The sequence below is a fragment of the Corvus moneduloides genome, chromosome 2 (genome assembly GCF_009650955.1).
Source record: "Corvus moneduloides isolate bCorMon1 chromosome 2, bCorMon1.pri, whole genome shotgun sequence".
NCBI lineage: Eukaryota > Metazoa > Chordata > Aves > Passeriformes > Corvidae > Corvus > Corvus moneduloides.
This window is the reverse complement of record NC_045477.1, coordinates 32,338,941-32,355,867: the sequence shown is the minus strand read 5'-3', so window position 1 is coordinate 32,355,867 and position 16,927 is coordinate 32,338,941. Positions and strand designations below refer to the sequence as shown.

At 40.0% G+C, this 16,927-nt stretch overlaps 1 protein-coding gene across 5 annotated transcripts in view; it reads left to right on the top strand.

Annotated features, from left to right (window-relative positions):
• TENM4 (teneurin transmembrane protein 4) overlaps nucleotides 1–16,927 on the top strand; it is a 1,563,960-nt gene that overhangs the window by 1,334,548 nt on the left and 212,485 nt on the right. For all 5 annotated transcript variants that reach the window (XM_032099028.1, XM_032099031.1, XM_032099030.1 and 2 more), the window contains one exon: nucleotides 15,897–16,149. In XM_032099028.1, the coding sequence (XP_031954919.1) occupies nucleotides 15,897–16,149 (253 nt within the window). The remainder of the gene's footprint in view (nucleotides 1–15,896; nucleotides 16,150–16,927) is intronic.

Sequence of the window (16,927 nt, the reverse complement as noted above, 5' to 3'; positions counted from 1 at the left end):
TAAATTTCTCCACCAGTCAGGTTATTTGTTTCATAAACCTGAGCTAGTGGGAATACACATAGCATAAATCAGCATTTGAAATGAAAAATAAAGAAGCAAACCCTACATCTTCTCTGGATGTTAGTGTAGAAGCAGATGCTTGACCAATAATATCTTACACAATTTGGCACAGATTTTCCCTGATGGTTTTGTGCACTCTTACTGGTTTAGAATACTTCCTGCAGGATGCCCGGCAGGTTTTGGGTGCTCCACCCACTTCTTTTTCCTCCCTCTTCACATCTTGCTGGAATCTTCCTTTCAATTTTATCTTAACTTGTCCAGCCTAGAGTGTCGCTTGTATAAATTGTATCAGAGCAGTATCTGGGCAAGTCTTCAGAAGTACCCAGGGTCATGTGCCTAAGGGAAAGCTAAGAAGCAGTGTGTACGTGTGTAGGGAAGCCTTAACAGCTGCAAGAATAAAAAACAGCATAACTGCCCCCCTGGGACTTTTCTGTATAAAGAAGCACAATTCTCCTTCTTGCTGCTGATCAAAGGTGTCTGTGGCTCAAGCTGTGTTTTGTTAGATTTGTGAGGCATCACATTGGCATAACTCTGACCCTGGCTCAGAACTAAACCACAGTTGCTTCTGGCACTGAGATCTGAGCAGTAGATGCCAGTCCAGCGCCGTACCCCACACCAGACACCAGCTGTCGTGGCACTGACCCCTGAGAAGCCATCTTTCTTGTCCAGGTGAGTGTATTTGGCACCAGACCAGTAAGGCAGCCTGTACACTTGCACACCACCACTTAGAACACTTTGTGTTTCTGTGTCAGCAGATGAAAGCTTATGAAAGGCTGTTCAGATCACTACTGAGCTGGAGTCTTTGCTAATTTTCCAGCAGAAAACCACTCAGTTCTGTTTGCTGTGGCAGGTGCTTAGTTTCTGGACAACCTTCCACAGCTCAAACAGCTGCCTTCCTCTGTAGATCAGTTCTGTGAGCCACAATGCTGTTCCATGCCAACCAGAGCCTTCCTTTTGCCTTCATACCTGTTCATTTGGCATGCTTCATAGGTGCAAACCCTTTTGGAGTCAGCAGAGTATTTATCAGCAACTCCAAGTCAGCTAAGAGGTAGAAATACCGTCAATACTTGTCCATGGATCACTGCTTGATTTGTTAGAGATAGTGGTCTCCAAGGAAGGATGCTCCTGGAGAGGAAGTTACCAAGTTTCTCTTAATCTGTTTGGGTACAAGTGTTATTAATCTGCCGTCCTTCAGTTCTGAATAGCTAGTTACCAGTGGTGTGATGTGAACTTCTAATAAATGAAAGTTTTCAGAATCCATTGATTCCCACTGGACTGAGAAGTGTAGAGTTACTGAAAACTTTGGTGGCTGCAGTATGCATATAGAGAATACACCCCTCCAGTATGACTCCTTTTGACACCTTTCATCATTACGAGGAGGCCATTTCCCTGGACAAGCCCCTCATCATAATCTGGATGCTGTCTTTCTGCAGATTATCTTAAAAATATCTTAAGTCTTTTAGAAGGAAAAAAAAGGTTCTTTCTGCACTGAAGGACATTTAGATGATGTCTCACTTCACTGGAGCTTTTTTACTGATTCCTTAAAAACGTGGAGCTTCCTTCAAGACAGAAAGATTGTTGTCACTACTTTATTTTTCTCACCATAAATCATAGAATCACAAGGTGGGTTGGATTGGTAGAGACCTTGAAGATCATCGAGCCCCAACTCCCCTGCCATGGGCAGGCACACCTTCCACTAGACTAGAATGCTCTTGAAATCCACAAGATAATATCTTGAACTCTTCAAGATGGAGGTAGCATTTTACATAAAGAAGACCATGTATCATCTGCATATGTGTGACTAAGGAAAAGCAATAATATTTTCAGACTTGTTAAAGATTGTTTTGTAATTCATGATACAATCTGTATTTGTCCCCCCAGTGCATTCCCCTTCATTTTTAACTATTTCCTAAGAAAATAAGGTCTAAATAACTGTATTGCCTGTCTGCCTGACTCCCTGTAACCTGTATTTTTAAGCTGTTGACCAGTTTTGGCTGCTTAATGGGGAACAGAGGTCTCAAAGATACCAAATTCCTACAAGTTTTGTGGAAATTGACACCTTTGTGAAGGGAAAGATAAGGAGAATTATACCAATGCCCATTCCTTTTGTCAGCAGCCAGCTGGCCAGCCAAAACATACAAATTCCTAGATGGAAGCATGACTGAGAAATTAAATACATACATGTGTGCTTAATCACAAATCTTTGTGCTCAGCTTTGTTTTTGTTACTTCAGGGTTCACTATTTTAATGTACAAATTGAGCACTGTTCCTTTCATCATTCAGTACCTTTAATTATAGCCATAATCATCTAATACAGAGTCCTGTTTCAGATGCTCTTAACTAATTAATGCTGTAAATTACCGTAAAAATCCAGGGTAAAAGTTGCTATGCAATAAAAATTACTATTTGCGTTTCTGGTTCCCATTGTATACCAGATAGATTATTTTAAAAGCATCATGTCCCAAATAGGGAAACTATCACTTTACTCCTCCAATAAACACAGAAGCTTGGGGGGGTTAACTGTCAACATTACTATTGTGAATTTAAAGAAATGAAGAGTGTAAATCCCTGCTGCCCAGTTTTTCTATGAGGTCAGGCCACCTCTTGGCCCTGAAGATCCCAGCAGAGTTGGTTGGGTCTGTGGGTTCGCTTCAGGGAGCAGTCTGGTGCATTGCCTCTGCCTCTTCCAGTAGATACAGACTGGACTGGGTAAGAGAGGGATGCGGGGAAATTTGAGCATCTACATCCAACCCTCCTGGTTTATATGGTTTGTGGGAGCTGGTTTTAAGGATAGCTTGGCAGAGATTGTGAATTTCAGATTTGATTGATGGGGGAAGATCAGGGATGGTCCAGATGAAAGTTGATAGTTTAGAAGAAGAGCTGTAGAAGAGATGAAGACAATCTGGTCCATCAGTGATCCTTCTTCAAGGCTAATCTTTGCCTGCCTTACTCTTGCTCTTCTTGGCTGGCTTAATTTGTATTTTTCTGGCTTTTTTCTGGCTGCAGTTGCATTTCCCTCACTCACTGTGTCCACAAACCCTGCTCATTTGTTTTTCTCCAGTGAGGCATCAAATGCTAATTAATCTCAATGCATCCCCAGCATCTAAAACTTTCCTTAGGAGCCAGATATTGCCCACACTGTGCACAAAACTGCTGCTGACATCAAGAGCTACGTTGTGGATCAAGGCGAGTATTGACAATACAGGAGTTTTGCTGTAGATCAAGGGCAGTGGATCTCTATGGGAGTTTCTGCACATTTCTTTCCACATGACTATGCTGGCAGGGAAGTAGGCCGCTGGATTCATAACAGCAGATACAGATCTGTCCTTGTCATGGTTTGATGACTGGAACTGAAAAATAAAGGAAGCCCTGCCTGGTTTCCACTATTAAAGTTACACTCAAGTATTAAGGGGTTTTTTTTCAGAAAATTAGTTGTAAAATTCCAACCTTACTAAAGTCTTTCAGAGTTTTGCAGTTCTTGTCAGTGGAGTCAGGGCTTCTTCCTTCATGCAGCAGCTGTCTTATTCTTTGGCTGGTGTGGTGGCCATCCAGTGATGAGTTAAATGATTCTTTCCTGTAGTTTTGATGTCAATTTGGTAAATATGTGAAGTGCTTTAGCTTAAAAGTGAGCAATCCAAAGTTCTATGCATAAAAAAATTGAGTGAAATTTAAGCCTGAAAGTTTAAAATATCCAGTCACTACAGATTTAAATTGTATTATTAAGTGATTTTACTTCTGCTTCAGAAATGTACTTTTGGAAGAAGTTCCCTCACAGTAGACTGAATAGGATGTGTTCTGTTAGCATTTGTAAAACCCTGTAGCCAGTTATTCATCCCACTGTTTAATTTACAACTTGTGGTTTGTGATGGGTCCATTCCAAACTCTGCATCATTCATCTAGAGGGTTGAGAAGGCTCTCGGACAATGAAGGGAACCAAAATAAACCCTCTTTATCACACATAGTTCGTGAGTTACAGAATAAAATATATCTTAACGATCATCTGTTTAATTAAACCAAAAAATTTTGTCACCCTCATGGAGTTGTGACAGTTGGTGCCAGTGGCAGACTAAGCTAGCTTCAGCAAGATTGTGCCTAAAAAACCAAGGCATTATTTTAATACAACTGCATTCTGAACTGCATTTGTTCTGTTTAAAAAGAGATAGAAGGGGTATAAATTTTATAGCGAATGTTTCCAGCACGTAGCCAGTATAAATTGTTTTGTTCAGAGAATAACTAGCAATGTTTGAAACAAAGTTTCATATATAGCTGAAATGTATATTGTCAGGATACTTGAAAGCCATAAAAAATCCGCTTTCTACACTGAACAGTTGTTCTAGTTCTCTGACGGTGCATATATGAAAATATTGTTTATTGTTTTGATCGCACCAAGGCCCTCAATAATACAGAGATGTGTGCATGTGTGCACCATCTTCATAAGCCACCGATCTTCATTTCTTAACCATTCCGTGCTCACATTTGTTGAACAATATTATAAGAAAATTACTACTTTATTTTGACATTTTTCCTAGGAAGCTCTCCTAAACTGCTTCAGAGAATGTCAAGAGCACTTACAGGAGGTAATGAAAAGAACCTTAGAAAACTCATCTTTGGTGATAATCTGCGCTTTAAAGTCGCACGCTTCACGCCAAAGTGTTATCTGAGTGCACTGTCACTCTCTCGAACTGCCACATGCCAAGGGAATCTGCAGATAATATTGGACTTCAGACACTGCTAGGACTCTGTATTTCCAAAGTACATTATTAAACAATTTAAGCACCTGGCTTCAGGGATCTGCACCAGTATCGCTAATTTGGGGCTTGATTTTAAAATTTTCATGGTGAATTTTTCAAGGTCACAGATACCACTGAGTGGCAGAAATGGGAGCTCATAACTTAGTTCTGTTATGGCATCTGAAAATCTCCCCTTGGCATGTGTAGAGATACCAGTATTAATCCAGTGACAGTTTCACACATGGGCAGTTTGTAGGCTTGTGTCGATGAAGAATGACTTGCAGAAACAGATCTGCCTCTCTCAAACCTTTTCTGCCTTGTGCACGTGACAACAACTGCTGTATAGCCTGGTACTGTGGGGTTTATCTGTTTCTCTTGCACTGAAGAAAACCACAATAAGCACTAGGATTATAAATAATAATTTTGATACTTCTTTTTTTGCAGAAAAGCTAGGGCAGTCTTTTTGTTCTACCAGAAGTCTTTTCATTTATTCATTTTAAATTAGCCTATTTTCTAAGATGAAAGTTGAAGGGCAGAAATCATCACTGCCAGTAAAGGCAATAGCTCCTGGAAGGGAAACAAAAAAGTTAAGAGGAGGAATTAAGAAAAGATCAAAATCTTTTAACTATAACATGTTTTTTATGTCTCTGTAGCACAGTATACATTCGTACACGTTTGTCTAGCTGAAACAAGGCAGAAAGACATACAAAGATACATTCAGAATAATAGGGTGAAAAATTAACATCAGAATATGTACATATGTCTTTATGATCTATTAATATTTAGATGTATTTATAGTTTTGTTGATGTATTTTAAGCACTACAGGTTTATAACATAGAATGTAGAAGTAAAAAAAAAGAAAGTGATAAATGAGACTCACCATGAATATTTCCTCTCAGACGTGTTGCCAAAGGGCTTGTGTCAATTAGTACTGAGGTTTTTAGGGGTGGAGGCATTATGAATAGTCAGAAAAACATACACACTGGACAAGCTACATTGCCATTCCATCATGGTGCTTTTGTGAACAAAGTGCAGCATTGCTGAGGGGTGTCTTGACAGATTCATAGTTTTGATTTTCTTTTAGTGGCCTCTTCAAGTGTTAATAAAAATATAAAAGTTTTATGTCTGTTTCAGAATTATTTGGAGTGCAGCCGTGTGCCATAGTGCTTCCAAGAATGTCAAATAGTACCTGAAGGGAAAGGTCATGGAGCCCAGCCCTCACAAATCAGATTCCTGTGCCAAAAGGAATAAGGTTTTCCACCTGTGCAGAGAGATTTTAACTCAACTGCACCCATGGTTTTCACCAGAGGAAATCAGTCAGCTTTGTGTATGCTGTGGGTGGGGCGGGGATGTAGTTATTAATCACTGTGACAGACACCATGTCAGTCACAGCTGTCAGATGGAGTTGTCACCAGTTTATGTTGTGCTTCGGAGGTGTTTAACAGAATTGGCTTTGTTAAAACTTTAAAGGCAGGAAAAAAAATTAAAAGGAGGATTGGGGCAAGGGGTGGGTAACAAAGGAAAAACTAGAGAACTAGTTCTGTACTGTGCAGTGCCTCTGGTGGCACCTGAGGGGTAGCATGCACAGAAGCTGATCCAAAGTCATGAAAAAAATCTCTATTTGCCAACAAAGATTTGAATTAGTTTATTTCAGTTGCTGCCAACATGAAATCTCCCCATTTCTTTCTCAAGAGTAAATAATTAAAATCATTAGTGCTTGTTGGCATTGTGCTGGACCACATCATGTCACATTCCATAAGCACTTTGCTGTGAAGTAATGGAATTGTGTGTTTCCAGAGACTTATTCACAAGCCTGGGTCATGTATAAATGAAAAAGAAAGGGACAAAACCTTACCTCACATGTTTGTCCCATGCAACTCCCTGGTGGCTTTGGGATTTACATGCCCTTTGAGGTTGGAATCCAGACCCACAGCTTGCAAGTTAACAATGAATACAGCAAATTTTTAAAATTTTTTTGCAGGATATTAATCTCACCCTGACCACTAAGGGCACGTACCTGGTCCTGACACATGGCCGAACTGCACAGAACTTGTGTGCTTCATGTTTGCAAAAGGATGGGCTCTGAATTGTCGTGGCTAACAACATTGTAAAAAATACATAAACCAGACTATTTCCTCAGCTGCTATAAATAGTCAGCTTTGCTGATGGAACTGGGGATCTGTCAGTCCTGTCTGTTTGTGTACAGCTAAGTCACAACAGTGTGGCAGTTTAGATAAGATTTTTGAAGGGCGTAAGCAAAATAGAGACTGTTTGTTCATTTTATTTTTCGGGAAAAACAGACAAAGATCAAGTCTATATTTCAAAGCTTTTTCTAATGTAGGTATATGAAAAAACAAAAAGCCAACAATATCTGAGAGCTGTGCTGGCAAAATCCTGAGTTTATTTGCTATTACAGCAGCTGGAGGCACCTTTTGCTGATGTACTTTAGTTCAGGATCTGCTTTACACAAACAGTTCAGAAATTTGCCTGTGTAACTATACAGGTAATCATGTCTGGTTTGGACAAGGGTGAACTGTGGGGTTATCTGATTTATATATATATATATATATATATATATATATATATTTGTCTCCATATGTTACTGGATGAAAGGATCACAAAACAGACACAGGAGACAGTGTATGCAGGGAAATGAGCAAAACTCTCTCTGTGTCAAAGAGCTCCTTGGGGCCTCAAGTCAATAAACTGCAGACATCAGAGAAATGCACTACATTTCTTTCAAGAAGAGCAATCTTAGGTGTAATAACAGTTGTGTTCCTTAAATGTGCAGCAGAGGGGGCAGCAAATCAGAATTTTTTCCATTTCTCCCGGCCTTCAGGCATGAGGGATGGCACCCATTTCTCCACCCTTTTATGCATGAAGGATATTTTGCCAAGTCTGTGCAAGTTGGACGCTTCAGACAGGAGACTTGTAATTGTCTAAGTGCATAGGCGTTGGCTAAACCACAGCTACTGGGATATCATGGGTGACTACAAATGGATTTTAGGGTTCATATAGCATGCTTTGCAATATAGAAAACATGGTGAATTTAATACACCTTTCTAACACTTCATAAAAGGCACATAGCTTCAGAAGTACTGACTTCCTACCTGCCTTACTTAGAAAAGAGAAAGCTACAGGCTCCCAGTTCTTCAGGAAGTAGGTTTTGAAGTTTTAGACACACACGTTTAGAAATATTCGATGAGTGTAATTTGTAGCAACTTGAAATCAAAGCATGAATGTGCCATCCTTTGCTCCAGGCCAGTGGGTTTTCTTGTCTCACATTAAGGTGCTGCACCCTGTTAAGATGCAGCGGAAGTGGTTTATCCTCAGTCATTTAGCTGGAAGGGAGCTTACGGGAGCCATCGGTGCTGTCAGAATAGCACAGCAAACTCATTTGAGCATCCTCGTGAAAATCAGGAGAGCAGCAATTACAGGTTTCCATACCTGAGGACCCAGACCTAGGGGGCTGAGAGCACAGTGTGGTTGACTGCAGCATCTCACCAGAGTGGTGAGGCTGATGGTCAGTTTCTACGTTTGGGGCATTTCTGAGAGGAAAGGATCTCTAATGAAGCATTGTTTATTTGTTTGTTTATATGCTTCAACCAGAAAGGCCAGCAGTTCAACAGCTTGAGACTTCAAAGGCTACTATTGCCTCTAGTAGTACTGGTATCAGGGTAGTTAAAGATGTTCCTTTTCAGTAAGTCCAGCAGAAAATTCAGAGTCTCCAGGGCTGCAGGAAAATGTGCTTAGTTGGGCATTGTAGAAGCTACTTTCCTGTGTTTTCCGTAAATTATTTCACAATTTAAATATGTTATTTAAATTTACACTCTGCCAGACACTCTGGGTTTTTTCCACTTCCCTTTGTGCTAAAGACAATGATTCTTCATAAACTGTCAGAGGCTAAACTGTAATACTCAGCCTTGATTTTATTAGACTGTGACTCCCTTTTATTGAGTAATGAACACCATGAGTTAAAAGTCTGCATGTCATCCTTTGCTGGTGACCTGGACCTTTTTAAAACCATTACTTGTAGGGCATTCAATTCAATCAGATGCATACTGATGAAAAAACAACCACCCAGAGCTCTTGCTGACTGTGTACAGGCAAAGCTTGAGAGCCCAGCATCAAACAAAAAATTGATTTCAAACCCAGAAGTCAATATCTTGCTTTTTGCAAAGGCAGTCGGGCACTTGAGAGGAAAGTTTGCATGTAATGTATGCATTTGATGAACCAAATACAGAGGAGATAGCTGTTTGGACTTGATTTCGTGCACCCATGGTTTTCTATAAGCAGTAAAGCCAATGAACTGTTTGATCTGTGCAGCTGGAGAGGAGCTTCAACTCATTTTACACGTGCACAGATGGTATCTAAGTGGGCCTGATTTTTGATGTAATTGATCTAAACAAATGAAGTTTCTTAAGTACAGATATGACTTGGTAATGTTTCAGAATGAAGTCTTAGTAAGTTTATACAGTCTAGTCTTGTCAGTCAGTAACAAGGTGCCATTTTATCTGCTGTCTGCTTTTGAGGTCCCCCATTTCCACTTGCTACTTGTTATGGTCAGTTTGTGAGATGAAGAATGATTGTCTGTTTAACACGTTATATACTGTTGGAAGTCAGGTTTAGATTTTGATAGTTACAGAGTCTTTCTGCATTGGTCCTGATATGTGTAGCTTTACTTGCAGTATCTAAAATAGCTATGGACAGTGTCTGGAGACATTCACAGGGACACTGAGTAGTGTTGTCATGAAAATACACTGCAGGTTTTATATTCTGCAGCTTTTTTTGTGCTCACTCTTTGTAGCACTTGCTATTGCAAATTCAGTGTCCAAGCTGCACATTTAGAGGGATACTCAAAACTATTTACATCTGTATAGCTGATGTTCCTCTAGTCAGTAGTTTCCAATGCTTGTGGATTTTTCTGAACAAAAGACTGCACCAAATTCGCAATACAGGTGCATGTAGAAAAACTCTCCTTTAGGCTTTAATCATCCACAGTCAGTTGTGTGTTTATGCACATGGCATTATAAAGTACAGGTGAGATACAAGGCTGTGAAGATTGCAACTCAAGGAATTCAGCTTAAAAAAGACTCTGAACCAGAATACTCTACAGAGCCAGTACATAGACACTGATGATTCTAACTGCATGATGAGGACTGTGCTTTTCTCTGGTGAGAGTCCTTAATGGAAGAGCTACTCCCTATTACTCTGTTACTTAAAATAAAATAGAGAAAAAAGCATCAAGGTAGCTGTCCTGTTGTTATTTTGTTACTTAACGAAGATTATACATCAGCAGTTTGCTTTCTTTTTATGTTTCAGTGTCATTTTGTGACTTAGCGTTTTGAAAACCAGGGGCACAAGATGTTGCTGCAGGAAAAGATGTATTTCACAGTATGTTGCAAACACTCCACTTGGTAGTAGGAAAAGCTAGTCTTAAGTCAAATTCAGTGGATGTACTTCTTAAGGAGAGATTCAGTCACTTGAGTTTTAACACTAAGTTTAAGTGCTAGTGAAGGAAAACAGTCATCTCTGCTCAGAAATCCTCTGACTAGTGAGTGACCTATTTCACTCCACCTCTTTTCACCCTCCTGTGTGGTGGGTTTCTTGATGCAGTGTCCCCTGGAGACAGAGAGTGTTGTCACACATTCCTTGAAGGAGGAAATTCTCCTCTAGGTTGCAGAATATCAGTGCCAGCCCTGGGATGGACCTGCTTGGTACAAGTGAGGTACCTTTGCACATTGTTTCAGCTCAGTCTAGATGTTGCGCATTCATCTGGATTGTCTGCAAATAGAAGAAAAACTGGGTCTGCAGTTCATCCAGGCTGTCACCAAAAGCCACTCCAAGCAGGCAACTCCTCCCATTTTGATTTTCGTCCTAATATTTTTCTATTATCTGCCAAATTGGGGGTTAAATATTCTGCTTGCTTTTCATTTTGCAGACACCATCATTGGCGTGTCATGTGTGAGATAGGGAACCTGTTTCTGGCAAGCAGTCTCATGTTTAATAGCAAACTCCCTGTGCCCCCTGCAAAGATGGTGGAAAAGACCCAGTTCAATCTTTCCTAGTCCACCTGACCTTAGGTGTCTCATCAGATCAATGAGAGAAGCACCCCAGCTCCCATATGGAGTGGCATCCAATAGGACAGGGAGCCCTGTGAAGGTGATTTCAGCTGGTTGGTGCAAGTGCTGTGCGTGTACATCTGCAGCAGATTGAAGTGGGTCCTGTAGCTGAAGCAAGGCTCTTTGCTGCTCTGTCAGTTGAATGCAGAGTTTATCGTTCTAAAGAAGATTGTTTCCTCTGCAAGGGGTGGCAGGATGGGGTCTGGGAATGTATTTCTTTGTGAGTGGGTACAAGCACGATTGCCCAAAGTCACACTACCAAGTTCGTCATCACAGCTACTGTGGAGCTGAAGTTCAAGGGAGCACTGAGTGATTCATTCCACCTGGCAATATATACAGTAAGTAAAGAGAAATATTTCCTGTGCCTAATCCAGACACCAGTTAGGCATCAGTCTGTCTGAATGTGAGCAGACATACAAATGACAAATGTGTGGAGGAGCAGAAGAAGCTGGGGAAAAAATGAGAATGTATTTTTCACTCAGAGGTTAGCACATTTGCCCTGAACACAATCCCAAAACCTAATGAATCAGAAAGTGTAATTGTTACATAGACTAATTTCAAAACAGTACTACTCATTAAAGATTAAGGGAGAGAAAAGGAACATGAGGTTCAGACCTTTTACTGAAATTTTGTCATATTAGTTCCTCATTGGTAATGTTTTTATGGTTCAAATTTATTCATCTCTTCATTCACAGCATTCTGTCAAGACTCTCTAATATATACCAAGTACAAGCTTCATTAACTGTATTATCTTACATCTCTGCTTTATCTGTGGTTACCAAGCCAGTGTTCATCAATGACATTTTAATGTTACAAAACAAGTAAAAAATCCCAACACAAAAGCAGCTTAATTTCTATCAGTGATTTTTGCATTCAGATTTCTAAAGTTTCCTTACATTTGAATACTTACATAGATACACTTTGGATACCCATTAGGGAAAATGAGGCTTATGGGGTGCTCTTTAAGTTCTGGGCTATTTAGTCTTCCACAATTGCCAGCCTATCTTCTAGAAATACTGAACTTTATCTCTGGGATGCTCTTTCATTGGCACCTGGTGTGTCTAAGACTGGGACTGGTGTCAAAGACTCTTTCACTATTGACAGGTCTCTTCTGTTCTCCCTTCAAGGCAAAAATCAACCCTTAAACGGTTTTGCTTGACTCTGAGACTATTAAAAATTTGGATGGGTGGGGGAGAGGTGTTTTACAAGGTGTTTGTTTTATTCCTTGGTATTTTGTTATGTCACCTCATCCTTCTGAGTAGCTTATGTCAGGTTTTTCATTCTAACAACAAGTAGAGAGAGAATGATAAAGTCTGTGTCTTTTTAGAAACAAAAGAGGAAAATTGCAAGAAGGAAAATGTTAAAAATTATTGCTTTTGGAGTAAACAAAGATAGCTTACAGATAGTCACATTTAGCCATCTTACACTTGGTTAAGAAAGGTCTTGGGGAATCTTGTACAATCTGTGCACTGGCCACAATGTCCTGCTCCTCTGTAAAGTCTTCTGAATTCCTGTGGTGCTATTGTCCCAGTAAAGGCTTGGTGGTAGATGTAGAGAGCTGTATTAGACTTCCCCTGTATCCCACCTATGTGGTGGGATCTGTAAAAATTCAATTCTCTATAAGAGACAGCAGATGATCCGAGCATCTTCCCACTGTGTAAGATTTATGCACATACATGATGTAAGAGAGCCATTGCAGCCAGCATTAAGTTCTCCTTCCTCTGGGGAAATACAGCCACACAGTTTATATCACTCAGACATTGTGGGTCTAGTTAATGATCATAGAATCACAAGTTTGGGTTGGAAGGAACCTTGAAGACCTTTCAGTTCCAAACCCCTGCCATGGGCAGGGACACATTTTACTAGACTGGGTTGCTCAAAGCCCCATCCAGCCTGGCCTTGAACGTTTCCAGCAGTGGGGCATCTGCAGCTTCCCCAAGCATATTCAGATAAGGGGGCCGTTGAAATTTTAGGAAATCAGGAGAGAATTTTTTTTTTGGTGGGCTTTCATGATCCATTGCAAATCCCATTGAAGCTTTGGTCACAACAAAGGGTAAGAACCTTAACAGGTTTTTCTGCATCAAGAAAATCCTGCACAGCTGCAAGTAGAAAGATTTCCTAGCTTGTGCTTTTGTCTACACCTTATTTCTAATGTTCCTTAATTCGAGAAGAAGACAATGGAAAAAAGTATCATAAAGCAAGGGAAATAATTACTAATTCTAGTCAAGGTATATTAAATTCAGTAGTGCTCAGACATGACATGAGTGTTCAGAATTTGTATATGAATGAAATAAAAAACATTCTGGAAGGAAAAGCTACCTAAATGTCAGAAAAAAAAGAAATACAAGCTATAAAATGCTGTGAAAAATCACACAGACCATAGTAAGATAGATGTGCTGTCTTTACTTAGCAAAGAAATCATGGAGGATATGAAAATAGAGAATGAAAATAACACATTTTTACTTGATTTGAAGGCATTATCCATAATAGCATCTGCGATGTGTCTGTAATAATATGGTGTAAATTGGAATTTACATAACAGATCTTTGAAAACAGGCTCTGACTCACAATGTGAAAATGGTGCCTCCAGAAGGAAAAGTCAACCAATAGCAGGAGAACTTCGCGGAAGGTCTGTTGTTTATTCCAAGATCTACCCTTTTAGCCCCTTTGTAGATTGCACAGAGTACTCATCTCAGGCATGAGCTGTACTGAAAACTTGCATAGCTGGTCTTGGAAACCTCTAGTATGTTTCTCCTGAATAGACAAGTTATCTTCTCTGGGCTGAATTAAGTTCTTAGTAATGGTGATAGATTGACAGCCCTAAAAGTTGGAAACCCTCTATTCGTGTTCGTCTCTCTCAGCTTGGATTTAATACACTCTTCCTATCTTGGTTCCTGTCTGTTGAGTAGGAAAAGAGTCATTAATTTAACTAAGCCAGGTGTAGAATTCTTCCACTGTTGTTTTTATTGCCTCAGTGGTCAGGACTTCAACTAAACAACAATCCCCAGGAATATCCAGTCCAAGAATGGTTGGACTTTTCAATTCACATGGTGCTACAGAGCTGCGGTCAGACCTGGTTTAGTTCTGATATTTCTTGTCTGTACAGTCCATGCTCATTGCTCTTCCCTTCAATCTGCTGGCTGACATGCAAGCCAGAGGCCAGTATTATTGGCCTTACAGGGCATTGTAAAGATTGGTTGAGCTGTTCCAAGTCAGATTTCTGAGTAGTTCCTTAGATTCCCATGAAAAGTCTGTTTGTCTGAATGTAGATGACCAGTGTAGACCTCTTTGTTCGGGCTTGTTGTTTTCTGTTGTACTGACATAAAATAGAGAGACCAGTAGGTATGTATCTGACCTTTCTGGGGGTTTAAGGTAAAATGGATTGGGACCCTAAAACCACTAGTGGAATATATACCCCTGGTTGCGTCTCTAATGTGACAAAGCCAGAGGTAAATATATGTTCAATCAGAATAATGGCACCCTTGTAATTAACATGTATTGTTTTGCTAGATCACCTCAAGCACCCTAAGTTCTGGTATAATCAGCCATAGTTAATGATGAAGCAGTGTGAGTCAATGCAGGATGAGGAAGGACAGGATGGCTGTGTCTTACACATCTTCATGTTTTATCTAATGTGTTTAACTATCTGAGAAGTTACAGAGATACTGTGAATGCTTTTTCTGTTCCTCTCCTAAATCCAAGTCCTAATCCAAATTTCAAAAGTATCATTAGATGTCTGATACCATTCATTGTAATTTACAACTCCATACTGTTCATTCAGTTCTGAGGTCTCTAATTAGAGAATAAATGGGTGTTAATTTCTCATGATACAGAAGTCTGGTAAGATTGATAGGATAGGCATTTATTTCTGATAAGGCATCAAAAAAGTATTGTGTATTACAAAATCACAGAATGGGTGAGGTTGGAAGGGACCACAGTCAGTCATCTGGTCCAAACCTCCTGCTCCAGCAAGGTCATCCCAGAGCACATGGCACAGGATTGTGTCTAGACAGTTCTCAAATATCTCCAGTGAGGGAGACTCCACAACCTCTCTGGGTAACCTGTTCCAGTGCACAGTACTAATGACTTTTGAGCATGAACCCACTAAAAGCAGAGAGGTATATGTTTCCTGTTTCTCATATGCAGTGTGCTGAACTGTCAATCTCCCTCCATTTCCATCAAATTTAGTTTTCTTCATTTCCAAAAAAAAATGAAAAAAGTGCATTATGATTAGCTAAAAGAAGTAAAAATACAGCTATAATCAGCCCTAGATTCATCTTTCCTAGGTGTTTGTCTTCCTCAGTCTGCCTTCTTCAGTCTCTTCGCTAAGAAATACTTAGAGTTTTACTCAAAGTAGCCATATCACTGATCTTTACATCTTTCTTCACTGTATGTTGTTCCATTTTTCTGACACCTCGGTTTTTACATCACATGCATTTTTTACTCAGTTTGACTACATTTCTAACAGTACAAACTATTGGATTTTGTTAAAACTCTATAATCCTGACACGCTTTCATGGCTTTCCCTAAACCAAGTCTCAGTCTTCTTGTTAACTTAACTATTGAAAGTTCTAAGGCAAAACGAGCAGAACAAACTTCTCTGGGAGCTGTATATCCATCATAAAATGGCTCTAACGTGTTATCTATCCAGACTGGTTGTATTTTTCATGCTATATCACAAATCAGTGCCACAGATAGATTGCAGTTTGCAACCTGCAGTTGTTTATCGGAGTTAACTTGGCTGTCAGGACAGCCTTTCTGCAGTGCTTTAAACTTTCATAACTTTTGTGCATGAGACTGAACTATTTTTCTAGCTGGCTCAGGGATCAATGCTGTGTCATTAGAACATATGGAACAAGGCTGTTTTACCCTTTTGAGTTTCATCTGGAATATGTGGCACCAGCCTTCATACTTTTTAGAACTGTCTGCACATAAATGAACACTCAAATCATGAGCCTTAGAAGTATTTTACTTATGTTTTAGAGCATCCTCCAAATCTTCAAAATCATTCAAGACTTCGAACTCCACCACCTCCAATATCACATGCTCACACCCCAAATCAGCATCATGCGGCCTCCATCAATTCCCTGAACAGAGGGAACTTCACTCCACGCAGCAACCCCAGCCCAGCTCCTACAGACCACTCTCTTTCTGGAGAACAACCAGCCACTACTCAAGAGCCAGCCCATGCTCAGGACAACTGGTTACTCAACAGTAACATCCCACTGGAGACAAGGTAGGTCACTTTCTTTAGTACTTACAATGTTCTGACTGTGTGTGCTCAGGATGTTATGGAAAATACACACATCTGCATAGCTAACCACCTAGTTTGTGAACTGGTGTTTGACTTACGCATTTTGCGTTGTATTTATTATTCCTTGTGTCTTTTTATTTGGACTAGGAGAAGAGGAAATTGCTCTTCTTTCATAAAGTAAAAACGTTGTCTTTACCAGCTGCTCATAAGGTTATTTTCCTCATTTAAAATTGGAATCAGGATCATAGATTAAAATGTTCTTGGTTTTCTTTCCTGTATTTTCCTTTAATGTCTTTTCTTTCTATGTGGTAGGATAAATCAATATCCTATTTAAAAAACTGAAATCAGTCAGTATATTGAAAAGATTTAGCCTTGTAGCTGTGCCTCATCAAGCAGTACTTTCATAGTACATCATTCAGGAAAGGTTGATCCTGTTTCACCTAATGAGGAGAGGTCAGCTGCTGACTTTTTCAACATTGCTCCAGCAAGCATGAAACACTGGATGGCAGGGCATCAGTCAGTTAATGGTGTTTCCATTTAGCTCTCAAATTATTTTCCACCTGTGCGACATGTGAAGGGTGTGACAAGCGTGTACCAAGTTGTTCTAGTTCATAGCTTTGTTCAGGTTCTGTGTAGGTTCTGGAAAAGAGAGCTCTCATACTCCCTCAGCCTCAGTCCTCCCATCTGATGGTGAGTGCATCTACTTGCGGTCCCAGTTGCTTTCTCCAGAGGTTTTGCTTCACCTATTCCTTTGCTAGTG